Source organism: Nannospalax galili, unplaced genomic scaffold (assembly GCF_000622305.1).
Source record: "Nannospalax galili isolate Female #2095 unplaced genomic scaffold, S.galili_v1.0 scaffold95, whole genome shotgun sequence".
Taxonomy (NCBI): domain Eukaryota; kingdom Metazoa; phylum Chordata; class Mammalia; order Rodentia; family Spalacidae; genus Nannospalax; species Nannospalax galili.
Genome location: NW_008342393.1, coordinates 3246696 through 3271833, shown reverse-complemented (window position 1 = coordinate 3271833; position 25138 = coordinate 3246696). Strand labels below are relative to the sequence as shown.

Genomic DNA, 25138 nt, shown 5'->3' with positions numbered 1-25138 from the left:
GAGAGAGAGAGAGAGAGAGAGAGAGAGAGAGAGAGAGAGAGAGGTGGGGCCAGGCTCCCCTTCCCCTCTCCCTCTCCCTCCGCAATTTCTGCGTGCAGGATTTTATGAGCGTCTGTCCCCCAGGCCACAGCCAATCAGCGCGCGTGGCCGGGCCCCTGCGTCTCTTGCGTCAATACAGACCGGCACGGCGAATGCAGGCGCCGTGGGAGCTGGGAGCGATTTAAAACGCTTTGGATTCCCCAGGCCTGTGTGGGGAGAGCGAGCTGGGTGCTCCCTAGATCCCCCACCCCTGGCTCCCCATGAGCCGACTCTTGGCTCCATGGAGCACGGCAATTATGCCACCTTGGACGGGGCCAAGGATATCGAAGGTTTGCTGGGAGCCGGAGGGGGTCGGAATCTAGTCGCCCACTCCCCACTGGCCAGCCACCCTGCGGCGCCTACGCTGATGCCCGCTGTCAACTATGCTCCCCTGGATCTGCCAGGCTCTGCGGAGCCACCAAAGCAGTGTCACCCGTGTTCTGGGGTGCCCCAGGGGGCGTCCTCAGCTCCTGTGCCTTACGGCTACTTTGGAGGCGGGTACTACTCTTGCCGAGTGTCCCGGAGCTCGCTAAAACCCTGCGCCCAGACGGCCACCCTGGCCGCCTACCCTGCGGAGACTCCTGCCGCTGGGGAGGAGTACCCCAGCCGCCCCACCGAGTTTGCTTTCTATCCTGGCTACCCGGGACCTTACCAGCCTATGGCCAGTTACCTGGATGTGTCTGTGGTGCAGACCCTGGGAACCCCTGGGGAGCCTCGCCACGACTCCCTGCTTCCCGTGGACAGTTACCAGCCTTGGGCCCTGGCCGGTGGCTGGAACAGCCAGATGTGTTGCCAAGGTGAACAGAACCCACCTGGTCACTTCTGGAAAGCTGCATTTGCAGGTAACCTCTACTACCCTGGGTTCCCCTTGGCTCTGAGCATGGGCTACGATGGCACTTGCCTGGGAGGAGGAAGAGGAGGGAGACTTTAGGCTGGTGAGGAGGAGCTTGGTGCTTCTCCGTTGCCTATTAGGACCCTGAAGGAGGGTCCAGACAGCTGGAGGACCTGGACAGAGGCCCCAGAAGATCAGTATGAGGGGTCTAAGCAGCCAGCTAGCTGAAGCTTAAGGGTAGCCAGCCTTCCCCACATCCTGAAGAGAATCTGGGATTAGCCTTTCAATATGTCGGAGAACCTTGGCTCTCTGCTGTTGATTGGGAACAGGGTGGCCCTATCCAGGGCAATCCCAGTCTAATTCTACGCAAAGGCCAAATGACATAATCTCACAACCACTGTTGTGAGGGTGGCAGTGAGGGATGGGAACTGAGGTATTCGGTGTTCCTTAGAGAATGCAACCCCTCAGATTTCTTAGATAAGGCTTAAATTTCAAAAGGAAAATTTAGATTTTGTTTGACCAAGGTGTGTATTGAGGCGTGTGTGTGTGTGTGTGTGTGTGTTGGGAGTGGGGACAAAAATGTATTTCCTCTTGTACATAATTTGCCTATGGAATCTGAAGGAGTGACTGGGTTTGAAAATACCTGTGAGAGTGGACTATGGGATTGTGGGCAAAAGGCTGGTAGGTAGTGTGCAGTGGGTGTGTTTTTGGATTCCTGGTGTGAGGGCAGTGATGGGCGAGGGTGGCCTGCCAGACCAGAGGCTGAGTGAGTGCTGATCAGAGAATAAGGCTGAAGCCAGGGTGCCCCTGTGTGCTTTGAGGGAGCAGGAGCACACGTGGGCCCACACATAGGATGATCTATCTGGCTGCGCCTGCAGGATGACGTAGCCCCTAGGCTTGCGGGGGGCCAGGGTCTGCGCACGTTTTTGCGCTAGATGGGATCTGAGCGTGCCTTTTCCTCCTTCCTTTTCCCGCCACGCAGAGTCCAGCGCGCAGCACCCTCCGGAAGGCTGTGCCTTCCGCCGTGGCCGCAAAAAACGTATTCCCTATAGCAAGGGGCAGTTGCGGGAGCTTGAGCGGGAGTATGCGGCTAACAAGTTCATCACCAAGGACAAGAGACGCAAGATCTCGGCAGCCACCAGCCTCTCAGAGCGCCAGATTACTATCTGGTTTCAGAACCGCCGGGTCAAGGAGAAGAAGGTTCTAGCCAAGGTCAAGACCAGCGCTACACTGTGAGCGCTGGAGGGGGTGGGCAGGGGAAGAGGGGTTGTTCTGGTGAAAATTGGAAGCCTGCCAGGGCCAGGACCGGCCAAGGACTCTGCTGAGGGGCCCCAAAGGATGACACCCTTGGTAGCCTACCGACTCTTGGAGTGTACATTAGGGGCAGCCTGGGCACCCTGCATGTGCCAGGAGAGTGAGGCCCAGAGTTACAATCCACTCCACCAGGGTTCCAAAGAACCTGTGTCAGTCATAATCATCCATCCTAACAGTGTGATAATCACATAACCAGTACTAGTTGTCATAATTAGTCTCATATTTTCTATCTAGAGCTCTGTAGAGAACTTTAGAAACCGCTTTTGTGAATTGAGCTGATTGTGAATAAACTTGGGAGAAGATCTTTTTGTAAGATAGCTTCCTCTCAGCCCTCTTCCATGTACATTGTTCCTCTCCCAGTCAAAAAAATTTTTTTTGTTTTTCAGTGACTGGGGGGAAAGAAAACTAGGGAGAAGAGCAAAGGCAGATTGGTCCTTCTAGGGAGGCGATTCCCATTTAGCATTTTTCTAAGATGACAGCTGGGTAGGACAGATCCTGTTAAAGGATGCCTCTCCCTCCTCCCTTCTCACCCCTTTTCCTTGCCAACCTCCTAGGTTTTGTATCCCCTGGGAAGCCCCCATCTCTAACTCCTACAGTTTGGACAAAATGAGACCAGTGACTGTTCTAGTCTGTCCTTTTGCTAGAGAAATGGAGTTTGAGAAAGTACCTAGGTAACAGTGTTCCTCAACCCTCCCCACCCCAAGTCCTCCCTTTGCATCCAATTTTTGGGGTTTTGACTCAAACAGGTCAGGGTTTGTTGGGCATTTAAGAGCCACTTGAATTATGTGTGGTGTATTATTGGTCAGGTGTCCTTGCAGGCACAAACAGTGGTTATAGGAGAGGGCAGTAACTTACCTTATCTTTAGGTCTGTCCCAAACATACTAGAGTATCCAAGGAAAGGAAACCAGAAAATTATGCCTTCACCACCCTTTCCCCCACCCCCCGTCACCTTTTTTGACACCCAAGGAACTTTTCCACCCAGGGATCCAAGAATCCACAGACTCTTTTGAATGCAAAAGAACAGCCTTTGGAAAAAAAGTCCAAAGACCCAGGCTCAGGGTGGAGAGATCCTGGGCAGCTAATGCCAAAATGGCCTTCTTGGACTTCCTTCCTTTTTCAGTTTTCACTGGTTGGGTCCGCACCTTGGGCTGAATGGCATCAACTCTATTCTCTTGGTCCACACAGACCAAGACATAATACAAATTCTGGGTACCCAGGGAAGAGTGTCTATTTATGGCACCCAGAGAAAGACCAAGAGGACTCCTTCCCTGATGTACCTGGGCCCACTGTGGGGTAGAACTTGCAGCCTGGCCCCGCAGCAGAGCCAATGCTGTCTTTCTGAACCTTGGAGTGATCAAGCACCAGACCTGAGTCCCCAGATCCTGAGATCCAGCTGTTTCTAGAGCAGCAGGTGGTGAGTACCTGCTGGTGGGCAGCAGCCAGGCCAGCAGCTCCATTGGCTTTCCCTTTCCAAAATGGCTTACTGTTCAAGAAACTAAGGGTAGGCTGCTGTAATCAAGCGGCTCAGACTATTCTGTTTACCAAAAATGAGCCAGGAGTTGGGTGTGGTGGCACACACTGCTGTAAACCAATCTGGAAGGCTGAGACAGGAGGCTTGCAGCAAGTTTGAGTTGAGGCCAGCCTGGAGTGCATAGTGAGTTCCAGGCCTGGGTTACAGATGAAACCCTGGAAACAAGGAAGGAATGGAAGGAGGGAGGAAAGGAAGAAGGAAAGAAAAGCAGTGAGCCAGGACTGAGGGAAAGGTGATCAGAGAGGGAACACCACCACCTCCCCTTCCTGGGTGACAGAGTGTGTGTGCTTAGGGGGGTAGGTACAGGTCCATTCAGTGACTGAAAATTTCTTTCCAGCCTCTATGGTCTAGGTCTAACCTCCCGGGTTATGTGCCCTGCTCAGGGGATCACTCTGCTCTCTGAGTTTTCCTTCTCCAGAAGCCATGCTTGGGTGGCTGTTCCTGTCACAGGTTCTTACTCCACTTTCGCTATCACCCCAGACCTGACCAACTGCTAACTACGGCCTCCCTGGCTGACTTAAGAAGTGGCTAAACCTTTAGCGTAGATAGGTAAATGGGAAGTGAGTGGAAGCTTTGAGGCACAGGGTCTCCACGGAAGGAAAAAGCCACAAGATGGACTGCCACCTCAACTCACAATTGGTCCAGTCAGAGGCCTGGGGGGGCGTTCTAACTAACTTCCCCATTCTGCTATAAGGGGCTTACATTTTCGGGGCTCCTCCAATTTCGCTCGCATGAATTTCAGAGCAGACAAAAGATTTGGGATCTTAAGAGTTTTATTTCGCCACCAACGTTTGGACATTCAGAAGACAAGCGCTCCCCCTTCCGGTAGAAGTTTGCTATTTCAGAGGAAGCCTCCGGACGGCCTAGGCATGCATCCCCGCCACCCTGCAACCCAGCAGACTCCGACCTCCCGGGTTGGAGGGTTCCGGCTGCTTGGAAGAGCTCCAGGACTCGAAGGCACCCGGAATTCCAGCAGGGTACAGGCAGATGTACCGGTCCAGCCTCTGAAAAGTTCCGGAAGAGGGCAGGGGGTGCTGCGCGAGCGAAGAACCAGGTAGTCAGGACTGGAGAACAAGGCCGCCTCGGCCTTCGGGCCGTTTCTTCGTTCCACCGGAGTAATACATTGATCTCCTGCAGCATAACCTCGTGGTGGGTTCCCTGGCTTTTTTCTTATTTGTATGCAACCTGTGCAAAAAAATGAATTTCTTTTGTATGACACTTATGGTATCCTTTCCCAAAATTTTACTCTTGAACTGAATTATACCCAGTTATCACCGACATCAATACCACTCCCTTATTTATGTGTAAAATACAACATCCAGGACTCCACACTGCCTGGCCTGCTGCCTTTCCTTTTCAGAAAGGACCACTGTAAACTACAGGAGAGTTTGTTTTGTTTTGTTTTCTTAAATCGCTGAGGCAAATGGGTGAACACAACTTCTGATAACACTGTCCAAGGACAGGCAATGGCCGGGGCACACTCATCTATTCCTGAAAACAAGCGAAGAACCTTTTCACCAACAAGGCGTGATTTTACTCTGAGCCTCCTTACCCTCTCTCTCTCAGACCCACGCCAGTTCCTCCCGCTACGAATCGCGTTACAACACGACGCCGTCTCCAGTACCAACATGACTTCTAACTCCAGCAGGTGGATTTTGCTAGGTCCCCAGAGGTCGAGTAAGGGAGGTAGTAGCCAAGTGTGTAGACGGGATTCCCCCAAGCTCTTTTGAATCGAATTCCTAACTACTGTAAAGCGGTGGGCAACCCCTGGGCTGCCAAGTTCCGGCCTTTTTATTCCGGCTGGCAAGCACTTCCGGAGGGAAGCGGAATGCCGCGAGGCCCGAGGAGGAATTTTCACCTCGCCTCCGGTTCCATTCCTACTGGGGCGGGGGCGGGGGTTGTTCAAGGGCTGTCCTAGTACCAAGCCCCCTACCCCCACCCCCATCATCTCGGAAGGGCTGCCGGCTCCTCCTCCCCCAAAGCAGAGTCAAGTCCCCACTCTGCTCCCAGTTTCCAGCTCCCCTCCTCCTCTTCATTAGTTTTATTCAAGGTCTTAAGTGCTGCACTTTAATTAGGTTTCCTTCGAAGAAAACTGTGCCCCACCCCCACTGGTTCTGTCTACTAGAAACCCCATAGCTACAATCTCGAATTAAATAAATGAACTCGTTACCGTAAACGTGCCAGAAAGCGCGGAGGCGACTGCTGTGGAAGCGACGAAAGGAGGTTTCAGTTCTTTTTGAAAGAATTTTCTAGCATATTCTCACCCACCTGAACAGTCGCTCTCTGGACAAGAGAGGCGAAAGCCTTCGCCCTCTGCCTCCTGCCCAAGCGTGGGACACCCTTCCCCTCTCCCCCGGGGATCTGGCCTGGAGAGAGATTTAAAGCATCCAATGGGAAAAGGTGCCAGCCTTCCTTTCTCCGTTACTAGTTATGGGGGGCGGGGGAAGGGAGGACCGTGGAGTGGTCGGAGGAGACGGGAAAGAATACCATCATTATCATCCCCTAACCTCCCCTAAATTGCCTCTGAAATAGGAGGGGCAGCAAAAGAATGCAGCAACCCCCAGAATTATGGGGAGGGGAAGGCAGCGACTGCTGGCGCCCTGTCTGTGGGGAGGGTCAGAGAATTTACCATTGAACTTGAAGATCTAGGCTGGTGATCTCCACTCCCCTCCGCCCCCACTCTACGAAATGTTTTATGGGGAGAGGGAGGAAGACAAGGGGAAGAGGGGATTTCTGTGGCCTGGGGGAGGGGTGCCGAGTTACCAGGAAAACCGCTGGGAGACGCCACTGAGAATGGCCGGCGCTGAGGAAATAATTCAGCCTTCTCTTTGGATTTGGAGCTCCGAGATGGGGCGCCACCGACCGCGCGCGGTTCATGGCCAGGAGCGAGACACCGAGATTTGTGCTGGAGTACTTATAGCCCATGGTGTGCAAAGGGCACTGGGAAACTGAAACTTTTGGGTAGCTGCTGGCAGGGTTCAGGGCCTAGAGGCAAACCAGTCTCGCTTTGCGACCCGCAGTGTTGTTTGCCCATTTTTACTGCTTCCAAGAGTGTCTCTCTACTAAGGTAAACTAGCTGATCCACAGGCCACGTATGTTTCTGGTCTTTTAACTGGGACCTTCCTTGGAGGCTCTGAAGGAGTGTCACTCAAGATTTTGGGGGCATGGGGAGGCCTCTGCAATCTGGGGAAGGACCCCTGGCAGCTTTCCCAGAGGTCACCTGACAGGGGCATGCATCCCCTCGGGGCTTTTGAAGAGAGGGACAGTCACTTGTGCAGAAAGCGATACTGAAAATTCTTCCAAAGCATTCAGAACATTCTGGTTTTGACTGAAGAAAGGCTTACAGGTGAGAGCCTGTGCCCCCAGGCAGTCCCTGCCCCCAGTTGTCCTTTTATTTCTGACTGGATGAAATCTTGGCATGGAAAAAAAATCAATAGTGTTATGATTTTCATTTAACATTATAACATTGTATATACCTATGTTAAAAGCTGGACAAAGTATCTAAGATGATTTACTGAGTCCTAAGGGAAATACTTTGGTGCTAAAAACCAATAAGCAAGAGCAAAGCATTTATACTCTGGGCCCCTGCCATCCCTCCCCTCCTCAGTGCCCCCACAGAAGCTACTGTGGCTTGCTGAATACTACCATCTCAGGAACAACTGGAAGGATCCCATCTCTGGCAGTGGCATTCTCAAGGGCTGAGTCCTTTCCACACAGGAGCAACCTTGAGTGGCAGTTCATATCCTCAGACACCCTAGCTATTAACTTGGATTTGAGTGGGCTAGTTAATCTGCAGACCCATTTGAGGACTCCCTAGGTGGCTCCTTTACTCCCAGCTCCTGAGAACCACTCCCCACCCCATTACTGAGTGATATTTTATAAAATTAAAAAAAAAATGAGACTAAGAGTGCAAGTTACTGTATCTGTGTCGCAGTGGCAGGATCTGAGTTCCAAGGGGGACACCTCTTATCCCTTAAGCTCCGGGGGTCTCTATCAACTGAAGGAATAGGAAGTCTAGCCTCTTTCCCACTCCCAACCAACCTCTCCCCAGACAGTGACAAACACTTGCTTCCATCTGGAGATGGCTAGTCAAAGTCACACCAAGTTAAGTTAGTGTGACACCCTAGACTCAGCTTCATCAGGGGCACTGTGCAGATTTGCCTACATGCAAACACTACATTAAACACATGTGAAAATTTAGCTGAACCAAGTTTTCATTTACTAAGTGCCTAGTGTATGCAAACCTTCCACTGGGGATGGACAAGTCAGGAGAGATGTGGGAAATAGAATGCCTGTTCCCAGGCCTTGCCTGGGTTTTCTACCAGATGGAGGTCTGGAGACTATTTTCTATCCTGAGATGGAGTGACAACTTTGGAAGTTATTACAAAAAGGACAAATGGAGAACAAGGAGTGGGACACACACACACACACACACACACACACACACACACACACAAACAGAAGCATCTAGAGAGGTTTCCAGAGAGAGGCCCTGTTGGAGAACCTGGAAAGATGCTCAGAATACCAAAGCCAGGGGGAGTCCTTTGAGTATCCCAACTTGCCAGGAAGAGGTCAGGGGTGTCTCACAGGGTTCTGGACTCTGAGGCAAAGCTTGGCACTGATCTGATACCCTCTGGCCCACTTAGACTCTGATCACCCGTACTCCACCAGGCAGGCACTCGTGGGCGCTTGCACCGCAATCCTCTGGCTGCTGACCCGGGGCTGAGAGGCAGCTCGGGACATCGGGGTTCGTACTCATCCCGAGGGCCCTCAGTTCCCCGACCCCGGGTGAGCCTAGCGTAGGCCCAGTCCGAGACCTGCGCCCAGCCTTTGTTTGGTGGAAAGCATGAGCTTCGCTGCCCTCCCCCTCCAAGCACGGTTTGTCATTGAACTTGAGTCTGGATGTAAACATTCCTAAACCCTGGCGGGAGCCGGGTAACAGGGAGAAGGGGGCGGGTGGTGCGGAAGAGGACTCTGGAAGGACCTGGGACTGGAGAGAGGCCCGGCCTCTCCCAATGAAGCCTGGGTTGCTTTAGCAAAGGAACTTCTGATCCTTGCCTTCCGGGAAAACTCGCCCGGTCTTGGTTTAAAAACCCGTTTATTCAGGCCACGTGGCGAGTTAGAACAATCTATTAAGCTCAATGTAGCAACATTTTCGTTTTCACTGACTCATAATTCATGTTAGTTTAACTTTGGTTAGACTGTAAGACCCTCAGTATCTTTTCATGCAATCAAGATAAACAAATGCATAAATAACAAAGGATGACAGCTCTAGCCGGTGCATCTTTAGGAGCACTACAGCGGCTCCCCCAAGGCGCGGGTTCCCAGCTGCCACCTGGGCGGCCGCCGAGCCCGGAGGGTTTTTCGGGCTCCTCCTCTGGATCTGGATCCTGAAGCTTGGTAGATCGGGCGTCTCTTCGCCTCCACGGCGGAGAAAGCTCCGGCCCGACCAGGGAAGCGAGCGCACCTTTGGCAGCACCCTGCAGAGCGCGGAGCTGGGGACTGCCGGGCGATCTGCGGAGATGGAAGTACTCGGTGGTGTTTTGCTTTGTTGTGTTTAATTTTGTTTTACGAATTCCAGATCCCGGAACTGGTGGATATCCGAGGCGTAATCCGGAAGCTGTGCTTGTCCGGGACCGTCCAGCTGATCGCAGCCCCGGCGCGCGGGCTACGCGGGACGCGGTGTTAGTCTGCGCGCTTGTCTGAGGCTCCCCGGGCATCGGCGCACGAGGTCTTTTCCCGGAGCCTCTGAGGCTCAGCAACCTGCTAAGAATACATCAAAGGCCATCTGCGGACCAAAAGCTTCCGACCTCGCTGTTTTGGGGCAAGAGAAAATGCTGGGAGGTAGGTCCTCACAGTCACATCGAAAGAGGCCTGGAGGGAATTATCCGGGTAAGGTTAAGGCCGCCCTCCTCACCTCCTCACACCCAGTTTGGCTTTTACCTGCGGGGAGATTCGATTGCAGGAAGGAGCTGGGTATTTTATTCTCTATCCCCAAATCTCGGATCTCCAGGCCTTCCAGGCCCGGAAGACAATCCAGCCAAAACTTCTTTTTTTGTCTGACCTTGGGAGACCGGGGAAGAAGCTCCCGGATCAAGTTCACAGATCCATCCCCCTTTTATCTTTTAGGAGAAAGGTTCTCATTCTGCGGGGAGGATCCTCCTTGGAAGAGTGTGGGGAAGACTGGGACGCTTCCAGAAGGGCTTTTCAATTTTAATCTGATTTTAGATCTTCACCTCGCCATTTCCCTCCCAAACTCTATAGAGGAGATATAATTCCATCCGAGACAACGTGGTTTATTTGGAAAAATACATGCGAAGGTCTCGTGGAATTGGCATCCCAGAAATACCTTACGTTTGGCACTTGACTAGTTTTGTGTTAGTTTGGAGCCGGCGTTTATCAAAGTTAAGCATTTACAGTGTTGGGCACAACTGTTTCTATGGAAACTGATTTAGAGCAAAAAGAGAGCCAAATCTCACGCGGCTCCCCAAGAAAGTTCAGACTGCACACATTGAAATAAATTCCTCGCAATATTCTTGGCCCTTAAAAAAAAAAAAATCAAAGTAAAACCCCAACTAGACCTATACAGATCTCTCTCTCTCTCTCTCTCTCTCTCTCTCTCTCTCTCTCTTTCTCTCTCTCATATGGGGGATAAACATACACATTGGAAACCTTTTATGAAGCAACTGTTTCACACTTTTTCATTCGTTCTTTCAGTACCTGTGTATTACAATTTGCAGCCATGGTTATTATTTTATCGTTTCCCTTTTCTATGCTCTGACATGTAGTTATGTGCATTTAAGCTTGTTTTAAAACTCTGCATTTACTAGGCGATAAGCAACTCCACAAATTATTGCCGCTTTGTAAATGCACTTTAAATTTGCATAATATTTAGTAAAAGGAGCTCTCAAGCGTTTGGAAATCCATTTCTCTAATGTTAATCATTTAGGTTGTGCCTGTACTTAAAATAAAAACCTACCCACCCCCGAGATTTGAGTAACACAGTCTCATAGTCAAGAATTTCAAAAACATTAAAAACTATCAAGAAAATAAAATCCATCCCATAACTTGCCAAGGAAGTTTTCAAAGCTAATCTTCATTGTATTTTCATTGATTCTTTTTCCTTGTACAAGTGATTTTTTTGTACCCTGCCCTTTAAATTTAATCTTAGATTATGAACATTGCCCAGTGTCTCCAAAAGCCTGGCTTTAATGATTGAATATTATGAAATATTCAGTCCACTAGATGTACCATCAAAAAGCATTTCTTTTATGAGGGTATATAGCTTAGAGGTAGAGTGCTTGCCTAGCTTGTGCAAGGCTCTGTCCCTACAGTAGACAAAAAAAGTTTTAATTTAAAAAAATGTTAAAAAGCATTTAATTATTAGCCATTTGGATTGTTTTCACATTTACTTGTAAAAGTAATTCATAAGAGCAAAAGTGTTATGCCCCTAAGTATCTTGGGGAGAGCAGGGTTGAATCCCACTGGAATAGAATTTTTAAAAATTACTAGGTTAAAATATCTCCTCATGGTATATTGGGAGACAAAGGGGATTTTTTTTGAAGTGCTAAAAATGTTCTGTATTTTTAACACAGTGGTGGTTATTTCTTCATGTATACAAAAATTCATTAAGCTGAGCATTCAAAATTTGTGCCTTTTGCTTTTCAAGGTTTAACGTTGCTCTCCCACTCTCAGAGCTGCTGTCTGTTTACACAGAAAGAGGAAAAAGCAGGAAGTGAAGAAGGGGGTGGAGACCAACCCAAACTGGATCAGTTCACTCCTTGCTAGGGTATTATCTTTGGTTCATAGAGACCAAAATATTTACCAGAAGTAAATATTTGGCAGTTAGTGTTGGGGAGAGAGAGAGAGGGAGATGGGGAGAGAGGGAGAGGGAGAGGAGGAGGGGGAGGGGAAGGAGAAGGGGAAGGAGAGAGGGGGAGAGAGGAAGAGAGAGAGAAAGAGAGAGAGAGAGAGAATTTCCCACCCCAGTGCTAATCCTTGTCAGAGAGGATCTCTACTCTTTTCTTTATCCCTCCCTCCCTTCCTCTCTCCCTTCTTTCCATCATTCAGAAAGAGGGTCTTATGTAGTTGAGCCTAGCCCTTGAACTTCTGATCCTCCTGCTTTTGCCTCCTGCGTGCCAGGATTGCAGATATGAGGTGCCATGCCCAGCTGGATTTTTCTTATAATGGATGCACACCTGTGGCTTTGAGTTCATTATGAGTGGAAGAAGGATACAAGTAGGAGAGAAGATAAATTTTTTATTAATTAAAAAAATTTTTTGTATATGTGTGTATTGCCTGTGTGGAGGTAAGTACACTGGTGTTGTGCAATGCCTGCGGAGGTCAGAAGAGGCTGGATCCCCTGGGACCAGAGTTACGGACAATTTTTAGCTGCCATGTGGGTGCTGGGATTCAAACCCGGGTAGTCTTCAAGAACAACCAATGTTCTTAACCGCTGAGCCATCTCTCCAGCACCAGAAGATAAAGTTTTAAATTTATGGGTAAATAGCTGACTGGTGTCACATTGTTGTGTAAAATAGAAGTGGTGGCTTTATATGCATATACAAACATTTTCCAGAACTGTTGTAGGTTCAGGCTGGTGGAAGAATACTTACAACTCAGTGGAAGAATACTTACTTCCCTAGCATGCCCAAGACCCTGGATTCAATTCTCAGCATTGAAAGAGAAAAAAATTAAGTGAAATACTCCAAGCTCATTTTGCATGTGATTTATAATCTACTTTCACATAAAATGATAGCAGAAGCAAATCAGAGAGTGCAGGTAAGCAGTGTTCTGGGAACAAATAGAGTAGAGCTTGATGCCTGAGCCTACTTAGGCTGGCACTGTCTTGTGTGGTTGGCAATGCTATGTGATGGCCAGAACACAAGGTTAATTCTTGTGATCCTGTGGAAAAGAAAAAGGACATGTCACACTTGGCACAGATAAGTCTTAAAAGCACATAATCTCATCAGGTATAGTGGCACATGCCTTTAATTATAGCACTCTGGAGGCAGAGGCAGGCAGATCTCTGAGATCAAGGGCAGTTTTTTCTACATAGTGCTACAGAGACCCTGACTCAAAAAGACAAAAGGAAACTCTCTCTCTCACTCTCTCTCTCTCTCTCTCTCTCTCTCTCTCTCTCTCTCTCTCTGAGACAGGGTCTCTCCGTAGCCCCAGCTGGCTGGAACTGGCTATATAGACCAAGCTGGTCTTGCTCTCACAGAGATCTGCCTGCCTCTGCCTCCAGAGTGCTGGGATTAAGGCTTGCACCACTACACCTGTCCACATATTCTTACTCAGTGGTGATTATTTAAAGTTGCCATCTTGTTCCTTTTTCATTAAGAATCACAACAAAGTTGGATTTTTAATATTTTATGAAGAAGGATATCAAAAATATCTTTCCATGGTCAAAAAATATACTAAGCAAGCTGAGAGGATGTAGCTCAGCTGAGACTCTAGATTGAACGCTGAGCACCACTATATATCCCTAGTGCATGCACAAACATATGTACACTCACACACGCATACACATACACGCACATGCACACACACATATGCACACACTATGGTATTTTTTTAAGTCCCTTCCTTTTTCTGAGGTATAATATTAATGCACATTAATTGCATGTATGCAGCTTAATGAATATTTACGTATGTAATCACATTCAGTACCAGATATATATATAGAACATGCTTTGACTCCGGAATATTCTGCCCTGCTCCTTTTTGGTATAATATTTCAGAGATAACGGCAATTCTGATTGTATTGGTATTAATTTGTTTTATCAGCTCTTCAAAATTTTTTAAGAATTATATCAGGTATGCGTCTATATTTGGTGTGTGTGTGTGTGTAAGTCATAGGACAGCTTGCAGGAATCAAGCCTCTCCTTCCATCACATGGGCCCTGGGGATTGAATTCTGGCTACCAGGTTTGGTGGCAGATGCCTTTTACCCACTGAGCCATCTTGCAATTCTCAGAGTTCAAGAAGAGGACATACTCTATAGGGTATAGTTTCTTCCATTCAACAAAATGTGAGATTCATCCATGTTATGTGCATCAATGGTTAATTCTTTTTAATTGCTTTCTGCTCTTCCATTGTGGGGCATACCAATTGGTTTATTCATTTGGACATTTGTATTATTTCAATTTTTTAGTATTATAAATAAAATTACTGTGACTTTTCGGGGGCTGGAGAGTTGGCTCAGCTGTTAAGAGCACTGACTGCTCTTGCAGAGGACCCAGGTTCGATTCCCAGCACCCACATCGTGGCTACAAACCGTCCTTAGCTCCAGTTCCAGGGGAATTCAATGCTCTATTCTGACCTCTGTGGCGTTGCACAACACGGGTGCACTCACATACATGCAGACAATACACTCATACACATAAAAATAATAAATAAAATATTTTTAAAAAATAAAAAAAAGAAAGGATTTTGTAATGTATCCCCAGCTGGCCTTGAACTTATGATCCTCCTGCCTCTGCTTTTGGAGTCCTTGGTGAACTATAACTATTCTTTTTAAAATTTATTACATATATGTGTATATATGTAGTATGTATGTGTATGCATGTGCACATGGATACCCCATGACTACTCTTGAGCATGTCTTTTGGTCATTTATTATAAAACTTCTGGATCACAGAGTAGCCATGTAGTTAACTTTACTAGATTTGTGGTGTTCTCAAAATCAAATTATCTGCACATCACTTTTGCTTTTCCACAACTGGCACAGTTGTTTAGGAGAAAGAAGCATTTGAGAATTAAAGGATATTGCACATTTGGGTTTCTACAATTAGCTTATTTTGAAGTCTTAGTGAACTTACCATCCCTGGGACAGTGGAGATTTGGGTTTACTGACAGGTCATCCACCAACCCAGCCCTAGGGACAGTCAAATCTTCTAGTTATGCCTCTGTGGATGTCCTCAAACTTCCCCAAAGACAAGTGCAATGAGATGGGCTGAGTGACTGAGGTCAATGGTCAGGGTCAGTAGGATCAGGGGTCTAAGGGTTAGTGCCAGAAGATGGAAGTGATTTCCCTGAGTCCTGATTTGGAACCTCAGTTATGTCTTAGGAAATTTATTACCTCATGGTCTTTTAACAAGATACGATCTATCTTCCCAGGCAAAAATTTCCATTACTGGTGACAGGTGTCTAGAACCAGCTTATTAAAAACCATCATTTCAACCCCCAAAGCGAGGATGCCTCAGTGTATTTGGAACAGAATGCTAACATCCAGCTGTGTTTCATCATCTAGGATTCTAGGACACAGAGAGCACATCAGGAGGCTTTTTAATATTCAAGAGGAAAAAGAACTCAAGACTGTTTCCACAGTTGTACCTGAACCCAGGCAGTTTCAGGGTGTCCTTCCTTCCCAGTGTCATGGTCACGCCCACCTCCAGCAGGTTAGCACAGTTCATAGCTCATAGCTCTCACCTGTTAGCTTGGGCTGGCCCTGCTCTGAGCCAAAACAGCACTTACCTCATTGCTCAGCAGCTGTAGCAGAGTAGAGTGAGCCCTGCCCTTCTTGAAAGTTGGTGGGTTAGAGCCATCCTCTGTTCCCTAGGTGAGAAAGCCCTCTGATATCTGTTGGGTAGTAGATATATGTAATTTATTTTTTGTAGCACAGGCTAGCCTCAAATTCACTATGTAGCCTAAGATGACCTTGAACTTCTGCGTGCTCCTTCTTGATCCTCCTGCTTCCATCTGTCAAGTCTAGTATTAAACGCATGTACTAACATGTACAATTACATGTGATGCAGGGGAGCAAACCCAGGGCTTCATGCATGCTAGGCAAGCATTTCACCAACTGAGCTACATCTCCAGCCAGATTTTTATCTTTCCAAATATTTCCATTTTGGTGTACAGTCACATCCTTTATATTGTGTAGTATAATGGGGTACAGAGGAGGAGAAGAATCTGCCCAATTTATAGAGAGGACAAATGAACACCTCAGAGGCAGTTCCTTCTTGGGGAGAGGTGGGAGAATCTTATACTCATGGAGTTTTAATTCCAACTCCTTCCTGTGCAGCCCTGGGAAACATGCAGTGGAGGAGAGAGAGATGGAGAGATAGTTCATGGAGATCTTATAGGGATGAGCCAGCTTTCATGCCCCTGCAGATCTTCTCGTCTTCCAGGAGGCCTTCTTGGCTATGTATTCAAATTATCAGCAAACTTTCTGTATCATTCAGGCCAAGTAAAAAAGGGATCTAAAGAAATAGGCTGAATGGCCTGGTCGAGAATTAACCACATAGGGGCTGGGCATGTAAGTAGAACACTTGCTCAGTACCCTCATGGTCCTGGATTCCAACCTCCTCATTGCCAAAAAAAAAAAAAAAAAAAGAATTAGCTACATATTTGAACCAGCCTGTCCATTATCCAAAATGCTTGTGGTGGGGCTGGAATTGTGGAGCAGTGATATAGGAGCTGCCTAACATGTGCAAGGTTCTGGGTTTTAGCCCTTGCACTACTAAACAAACAGACACAAAAACCAGAGGTTAGAATTCTTGGAGTTGAACCTGGGGGTGTAGCTCAGTAGTGGAGCACTGAGATGGTGGGAGGAAGAGGATCAGGAGTTCAAGTCCAGCCTGGTCTACGTAGAGAGTTTCAGGCCAGCCAGAGCTACATAGTGAGATCCTGTCTCAAAACAACAGCAAATAAAATGAAATGGAATGGGAAGATGCCTTCCAATTATAAAGAGCTGAGTTTGAGCCACAGAACCCACATTTAAAACGCCAGGCAGGGTGACATTCTTATGGTAATCTTAGCACTGGAGAAAGGGAGACAGGCAGCTCTCCAAGGCTCACTGGTCAGCCAGGCTAGCCAAATTATGCACACACATCCACGCAGAGCTTGGAGTGGGCACATGGAATTAGGTAGGTGATTGCTTAGACATGAGAGTATTGGAGATCTCCCTGAAAGATGAAGTCAGAGGATCATTCGCATCATAACAAAATGTCCTTTAGCCTTGAATTTTTGCTCCTATCTTAATGAACAGCACATCTTTAACATAGATGCCACAGAATATCAGACATTTCCCAGTGCTTCTGGCTGATTTCCTGTACCCTGACAGTTTATATCAGTCATAAAACCAGCCTATAAAGGTTTGTTTTCTTTTTGTTTGGGGGAGTGTTGCTGAGAATTGAACAGAACCCCACACATGCCAGGAAAATGTTCTACCATGGAATTATGACACCTCCAGTCTTTGCCTTATTTTTTTTTTTTTTTTTTTTGGACAGGGTCTCACTCTGTAGCTCAGGCTAGCCTAGAACTCAGTATGAAGGCCTTGCTGGCCTTCAACCCAAGGCAAGCCTCCTGCCTCAGTCTCCTGAGTGCTAGAATTTTAGATGGTATAGTCTACATACCCAGCTCAAGCATAGAAAATTTTGATCTTCTGGGAATTCACAAGGCATAGGCTATATTTCTCTTCCTGGCCCTTCTTACCCAGGGACTCTAAGTAGCCTAGCTTTTTTCCCTCTGTCACTTCTCCCTGCCATAAAATATTTAGATAAACAACATGAACTTAAATTTCTAGTTACTTAGATGGTGGTCTGTGGGAAAAACTGCTTGTGTGTCAAACTGAATTTTCATCTGGGTGTTGGTGCCATGGAATCTGAGGGTTGGGAGAGCTAAAAAATCAGTGTCGGGGACCCTTGTGGAATCTGTGTATAGGTGACAGGTAAAACCAATGCCGTGAGCCAGTGAGATGGCTCAGTGATAAAGGCACTTGCTGCCAAACCTGATGACCTGAATTTGATCTCCTGGACCCACGTAGTGGAAGGAGAAAACCTACTTCTGCAAGTTGTCCTCTGAGCTTCACATACATAGTATGGCATGTGCATGCACACAAATAAATAAGTAAATAAAACAATGCAAACAAACTAGAAAACCATTTTCCTGCCAGGTTGGTTCAAGGCAGTGGTCTCTTGGCCCTCTGGGCAGAACCGCTTCTTAGGCCTCAGACCTAAGAAACATTGATTTCCTTTCCTAAGCCTCTTCCCTGGACAGTAAGACTCATTGGAAAACAAAGGCTTCTACCTTCACAGCAAGCAACCAGGACTTCCCTGGGGGAGTATCTCCTGAGGCCCAGGTATGAGTAGAGTAGTTGCTGTTGTTTCCTAGATGATTTGCATGATGGATGCAAGCCCTTTCCCAATAAAAATATTTTCTTTGTCCTTGAGGTTTCCTTGGAAGACTCTCAATATGTTCCTTGTACTATTTTTTTTTTTTTTAATCTTTTTGAAGCAGGGTCCCCCTGTAGCCACAGCTGTCCTGGAACTCACTATGTAGACCAGGCTGGCCTTGAACTCACAGAGATCTGCCTGCCTCTGCCTCCCAAGTGCTGGGACTACAGGCATGCACCACCACGCCCAGCTCCTTATACTATTTTTACGCTGAATGTTTTCATGGCCCAGATTCACTTTTGGCACAGCTGGTGAATGAAAATGTGATTCTGGGCTGAGGCATCTGCTGCCAACTTGGCAAGGGTTTCCTGAGGCTGGTCTGAGGGTCCCATCTCTGCTATGAACAAAGCTGATGAGGCCTGTCCCAAGCTTAAGTCATACTTCCATCCATACCCTCAGGAAACTTCAGGGATGCAAGATAATCTGGAAAAGAGGAATTGGCCCCTCCCCTGGGATTAAAGGCAAGCACCACCATGCACAGCTTTTGAGACAGAGTCTTGCTCTGTAACCCTGACTGGCTTGTTACACACAGTGTAACAAGGCTGACCTTGAATTCATGGCACGCCTTCTGTCCTACCCACCCAAGTGCTGATATTAAAGATTTGTGTCAATGTGCCAGCTAAATGTTTTATGTTCTTGTTTTTTAAATAATAGAGGCAGCTAAAAGCTGCTTAGTTATCAGGGTCCATTCCTGATGTCCCTGTACTTGTGAAATTATTGCATCCACAAACTGTCATCAGCTCATCAGCCCTATGGCAGGTGGCAGGGCTGTCCCTCTGTAAGGTAATAAAACTCCATTTGGTATGTGGAAAGTCAGGCAGCAGTTGGGAGAGGAAGGGGGGGAGCTGGTGAGGGAACAGAGTAAAAGATGGGAAGAAAGGAGAAAGTCTGGAAAAGACAAGTGAGGAAAGAAGAAATATCAGGTTTAAAAAGACAGCGTGGTGGTGCACACCTTTAATCCCGGCACTCAGGAGGCAGAGGCAGGTAGAACTCAATGAGTTCAAGGCCAGACTGGTCTACATAGTAAGTTCCAGGTCAGTTGGGACCACATGGAGACCCTGTCTCAAAAACAGCAACACAACAACAACAAAAATAAAGGAAAAAAGGAAGGCAGAAAGAAAGGGAGAAGAAAGCAAAGCAAAGGAAAAGAATGGAAAAACAACAACAAAATGTTGAGCTGGGCACGGTGGCACACACCTTTAATCCTAGCAGGTGGATCTCTGTGAGATGCCAGCCTAGTCCACATAGACTTCTAAGCTAGCTAGGGCTAAAGGGAGACTCTGTCTCAAAAACAAACAGAAACAAAAAGTGGGCTAGTAATGTAGCCAAGATGGTAGAGTGCTTGCCTAGTATGCACAAGGCCTTAGGTTCGAGCCCCAGAACCACATAAAGCCGTGTATGGTGGTGGACACTTGTAATTCCAACACTCAGGAGGTAGAAACAGAAAGATCAGAAGTTCAAGATCATCCTTGGCTACATAGTGAGTTCAAGGCCAGTCTGAGCCCTGTCTCAAGGTGGGGGTGGGGAGTAAGATGGGAGGGAGGGAAAGGGAGAGAGGGGCAAAAGAAGAGGAGGAGGAGGGGAGCGGAAGGGAAGGGGAAGAAGGGACAGGGATGATGAGCAAAAACTATGTATGTGGAAAAGACTCAGAAAGTATCTCTATGATCAAGGCACTTCCCTAAAGTCTCACACCTCACATGATACAAGTCTACCAGATCAGGGGCCTGGGAGACATTTCTGGACCAGAAGGTCAACAAAGGTTTGGTCCTAACTGACCCTGCAGGTGTGGGCAGGTCCTCCCTAGCACCACCTCTGCAGAGGAAATCAAGAGAGAGGGACTGGTTGCCTTGGATCTTCTCAAGCCCAACGAAGCCCATGGACTTTCGGGAGCTGAATTCTCAAGGGCAGGTACCCTTGGCAAACCCAAATTGTACAGCCTCAGAGGATAGTGCAGAACAGTGGGAACATGCCTTGCTCTGGGTAGTGGGCACTATTTCCAGGAATTGTTTCTTTGGCTTCAGATTCCCTAACTCTGAGGTGGGGATGGCTGGTGGGACCTTTAATCACTTATTTATATTTCTACTACACTTATTTATTTGTTGGGGGGCACATGTGTCAGGGTTCACATGTAGAGGTCAGAGAACAATTTGCAGTTCTTTATCTCTTCCCACCAGGTCTCAGGAATCCAACTCAGGCCTTTAGGCTTGATAGTAAGCTCCTTTACCTACTAAGCTATCTCACCAGCCCAAGGCAGAGAGTTTTGAAAAGTGGGAATACCTACACAGGTATTAAAGCTGATGGTGGGGGCTGGAGAGATGGCTCAGCAGTTAAGAGCACTGACTACTCTTCCAGAAGCCATGAGTTCAGTTCCTAGCACCCATATGGCAGCTAACAACTGTCCATAACTCCAGTTCAAAGGGGTCAGATGCCCTCTTCTGGCCTCTGTGAGCATTGCATGACATGGACGCACTTACATACATGCAGGCGAAACACTCATACACATCAAATAAAAATAAATAAAAGCTGGTCATGGCCAGTTGGAGAGATGGCTCAATCAGTAGTGCTACAGACACACACACACAGAGCTAGTGGTAGAAATATTCTGGCCTTAAGATGCGGGAGAGGACAGTTGTCCAATTGCAAATAGGATGAGACTCCTTGTTCCCTGATATGCTTCCACTGGTAGAGTATCTACAAGAGAGGAATTCAACATCATCTCATTAAAAAGGGGGAAGTTGGGGGCTGGAGAAATGGGTCAGCAGTTAAGAACACTGGCTGTTCTTGCACAAGACCCAGGTTTGAATCCCAGCACCCACATGGCAGCTAACAACTGTCTGTAACTCCAGTTCCGGGGGATCCGACAGCCTTTTCTGCCCTCCACGGGCATTGCACAACGTGGGTGCACTTACTTACATGCAGACAATACATGCATACTTACCCACATGTAGGCAATACATGCATACACGACATGGGTGCACTTACCTACATGCAGGCAATGCATGCATACAATACAATAAAAATAATAAATAAAAAATATTTTTTTAAAAAAGGGGGAAGTTACATTCTGACTTTTGTCCAGATTGTCCTCCCCAATCAAATTCAGCTTTGTTCTGGGAGAGCTAGTGCCTCCTCCTTCACCTCACCCCTGCCCCCCTTTTATCCTTCTCTCATGTAAAGCCCTTCCCCTAGGCTTTGGTTCTTCTCTGCCCATGCTCTTGCCTTTGGTGAAGTCACAACTCTGAAATCATCTCCATTCTAGACCTTTGGATGCTGGTCAGGTATGGTACGTGTTCTTCCAATCTGTCCCTTGACCTCCCAGTCCCATTTCCTGCAGCCTCGGAAACCTTCTTTACATCTGCCCTGACCTTGCTAGTCCTCTGAGGTCACTGGGAAGCCAGGGTTCTAGGTGGTCAATATTTCTGCTTACAGATATTCCTGGTTTGCCTTTTAAAGTCAGCTTTAGGCAGCACTGTTTCTAGATGCAAACTCTATTACCCATAATGCAGCATGAAACAAGGGAGGGGAAGATGTGGGGAGCAGTGTGCAGAGGAAGCAGGAAGGGAGGAGCAGGTGGGGAATGGTACCCTGGGTGAAGTTTTTATCTCTGCCCCAGGACTCTAGCCAGTTGGACCCAACATCTGGATATGTATGGAAAAATTTTTTTTAAAAAGAGCTCATACTCCAGACATTTGGTTTGCATGCCACTGAACATCTGGACCTTGGAAAATATCTGGTTTGGGAGCTATGATTTTGTGTTTCTCTTCAAAAATTGGGAGCCTATGGTTATACTGGATTGCCAGATATCCTTAAGCACATCTTTAACTCTCGCATATCTTTAGGAAAACTCTGTAGAGACAACAGCAGTATCTGGATAAGTCACATTCTTCAATATGTAAAGAGTGGAAGAAAATCAGATAACTGAATATGGCTGAGGAAATGTTGATCTCTATTTACATCAGAGGACATAGGGAAGGCTCTAGAGAGCATTATTCCCAGCACCCCACCACCACCACCTCTCAGGATATGTGTTGGAACATCCCCTGCTTTGTCCATCAGCAAATGAAAGCTCAGGCTGACTGGTGCTTGGATACCATGGCAGCAACAAAGCCCAAGCTTGTTGATTTTTATAAGCACTGTTTTATTAGCAATTCAGTAACTAGCTAAGGCGCTAGTCCAGGAAATGAAGCAGGATCCAGGCCACCCTGGACTCAGTGCTGCCTTCTTTTTCCAGGAAACTGCCTGTCTTGGCTTTGGAGAAGCTTTCCCAGCTCATCACTCACTTGAAGCAGAACACAGTCGCTCACTCCCTGGCCAAAATCTCCATTTTGCTGCATCATCAAGATTCTCCTTCTCTAGGAGGGGGCTAGAATAGGAGCGATGACACTGTCAAGGACTGTGGGAGACTTGGGCCTAGCAAGCAGATGCTGAACAGGTCAGCTGCTGATGGGCAACAACATCCTACAGGTCAACTGCTTCCTTCCATACGGGGCAGCATGCCCGCTATGTTGCCTCCATCTCCATCTCTCTGGTGGGATTCCTCAGAATACTCAGTAGTACTGTAATTATTTGCTTCATTTTGCAGGTAAGAAAATTGAGGTGCTGAGAAGTCATATATGCTCAAAGTCACATAGCTATTTAGCCTTGGGCTTATGTGAAGCAAGAGTTCTTCATAGTGAAAGGTGGGTGGATGGATCTTATACAAAGAGAAACAGTTTGGAGTAGTCCTAGGAGGCTTGCAGGCAAGAGTGCTACTTGGGGGCTGGAGAGATGGCTCAGTGGCTAAGAGCACTGGCTGTTCTTGTAGAGGACCCAGGTTCTATTCCCAGCACCCATGTGGCAGCTAACAACTGTCTGTAACTCCAGTTCCAGGGGAATCTAAAGCCCACTTCTGACCTCCACAGTATATGAGTGCTACTTGGGCCTTTATAGAAAAGGCAGAATTTGACTAGAGTAGAAGGAGGAGGTGTTCCATCCAGGGAACTGGGGGGTGAGGGAGGGGAGGGATTCAGGTAGAGGGCTGGGAGTGTATTGCAGTAGTAGGATGTGTGCCATAGTTGGTATGAGACCCTGAATTCAGTCACCAGCACCAAAAGGAAAACAAAACAAAGAAATACAGACTGAAAGGGGATGACTATGAGAAGTTCATAGACTAGCAAGGAGAGTTGCCTAATTATTGATACTCTGATTTCAAAGTAGAGAGGAGTAAATAGCCTACAGAGGTGCTCCATAGAAAGAGTTAACCACATCCAGAGAGCTACAACACTTGATTAGAACGGTATCAGCTGCATGTGTTGGTACAGGCCTGTAATCCCAGAATTTGGGAGGTGGAGACAGGAGGATCAGGAAGTTAAGGTCAACCTCAGCTACACAGGGAATTCAAGACTAGCCTGGGTTATTCAAGGCTCTCTACCCCCGACCCCTCTCAAAGCAAACAAACAAACAAAACACAAGAAAAAAAAATCTCCAAATCTTTGGAAATTAAGCAATGATTTTCTAAATAATTCATTAGTCAAAGAACAAGCATGAAAAGAAGTTTAAAAAGTAAGCTGAATTGGGGCTGGAGAGAAGGCTCATTGGTTAAGAGCAGAAGACCCACATGGCAGCTAACAACTGTCCATAACTCCAGTTCCAGAAGATCTGATGCCCTCTTCTGTCCTCTGTGGGCACTGCATGACATGGGTACACTTACATACATGCAGGCAATACACTCATATACAAAATTAAACAAAAATACACTGAATTGGGTGGCAAAATATAATATATTAACATTTGTGGGGCACAGCTCTAGCAGTGTTATAAAGGAAACTTTTAAGGTTGGAGAGATGGCTTAGTGGTTAAGAGCACTGACTGCTCTTGCAGAGGACCTGGGTTCGATTCTGAGTACCTACATGGTGGTGACAAACCATCCTTAACTCTAGTTCCAGGGGAATCTGACACCCTCTTCTGACCTCTGCAGCATTGCATGACACGGTGCACTCACATACGTGCAGGCAATACACTCATACACATAAAATAAAAATAATAAATACAATTTTTTAAAAAAGAAAGTTTTAGAACCAACTGCCTATGTGAAAGGCAGAAAAGTCTCAAATCAGTAACCTAAGCTCTCACGTCCAGAATCTAGGAAAAACAAATACATCCTAAGCAAGCAGAGGAAGGAAATAATAAAGATAAGGGGAATCCGCAAAATGAAAAACAAAAAAAGAGAAACAAACAGAAAACCGAAAAGAAGGGCTGGATGTAGCTTGGTGATAGAGTGCTTGATCAACACGTGAGGCTCCTGGGTTCCAACCCCAGCATTGCCAAAGATGATCAACAGAACAAAACAGAACAAAACTGAAAAGAAAAGGGAAAATGAACAAAACTATGAACTGGTTGCTTGAAAAACCAATAGATTAATCTATTGTAGAACTGACAAACTTAAAAAGAAAGGAGAGGGGCTGGAGATAAGGCTCACAGTTGAGAGCACTGACTGCTCTTGCAGAGGGCTTGAGTTGGGTTCCCAGAATCCAAGTCAGGTGGCTCACAACTGCCTGTAACTCCAGGGTAGGTAGGGATCCAATGCCCTCTTCTGGACTCCTCAGGTACATATGCACTTCCCCCACATATATACATGTAATAAAAATTTTAAAATTCGGGGCTGGAGAGATGGCTCAGTGGTTAAGAACACTGACTGTTCTTACAGAAGACCCGGGTTTGAATACCAGCACCCACATGCTAACAGCTGTCTGTAACTCCAGTTCCAGGGGATCCGACAGCCTCGTCTGTCCTTCTCAGGCATTGCACGACACCGGTGCACTTACCTACATGCAGGCAATACACGCATACACATAAAATAAAAATAATAAAATTTTTTTTTAATTAAAGAATCAAGCGGGGCATGGTGGTGCACGCCTTTAATCCCAGCACTCGGGAGTTAGAGGCAGGCAGATCTCTGTGAGTTCAAGGCCAGCCTGGTCTACATAGTTCCAGGCCAGCTAGGGCTACAGGGAGACCCTGTCTCAAAAAAGACAGAAAAAAACCCTAAAGAATCTTTTAAAAATTAAAATAATAAAATAAAATTTAAAAAAAGAATGAAGAGATATCACTACAGATCCTGCAGACCTCAAAAAGACAACAGAGAAGTACTGTAGGAAATAATAGGGAAATATCTTTGGAAACTGTTTTGTTTTGTTTTGGTCTTTTTTAGACAGGGTCTCCCTG

At 47.0% G+C, this 25138-nt stretch overlaps 1 protein-coding gene across 1 annotated transcript; it reads left to right on the top strand.

The window, feature by feature from the left end:
* The first annotated feature begins 194 nt into the window (after nucleotides 1-194).
* Nucleotides 195-2539, top strand: Hoxb13 (homeobox B13). Its single transcript, XM_008838291.2, has 2 exons — nucleotides 195-920; nucleotides 1893-2539. Exons 1-2 carry the CDS (start codon nucleotides 320-322, stop codon nucleotides 2144-2146), a joined length of 855 nt encoding a protein of 284 aa, XP_008836513.1. The 5' UTR covers nucleotides 195-319; the 3' UTR covers nucleotides 2147-2539.
* Nucleotides 2540-25138: the final 22599 nt, after the last annotated feature.

What these genes read in the sequence shown, in the direction of transcription:
- Hoxb13 (XM_008838291.2), top strand. Translation starts at nt 320, where the DNA reads ATGGAGCACGGCAATTATGCCACCTTGGACGGGGCCAAGGATATCGAA. An exon ending in CTGGAAAGCTGCATTTGCAG is followed by an intron (nt 921 to 1,892) that starts GTAACCTCTACT and finishes CCCGCCACGCAG; the next exon opens with AGTCCAGCGCGCAGCACCCT.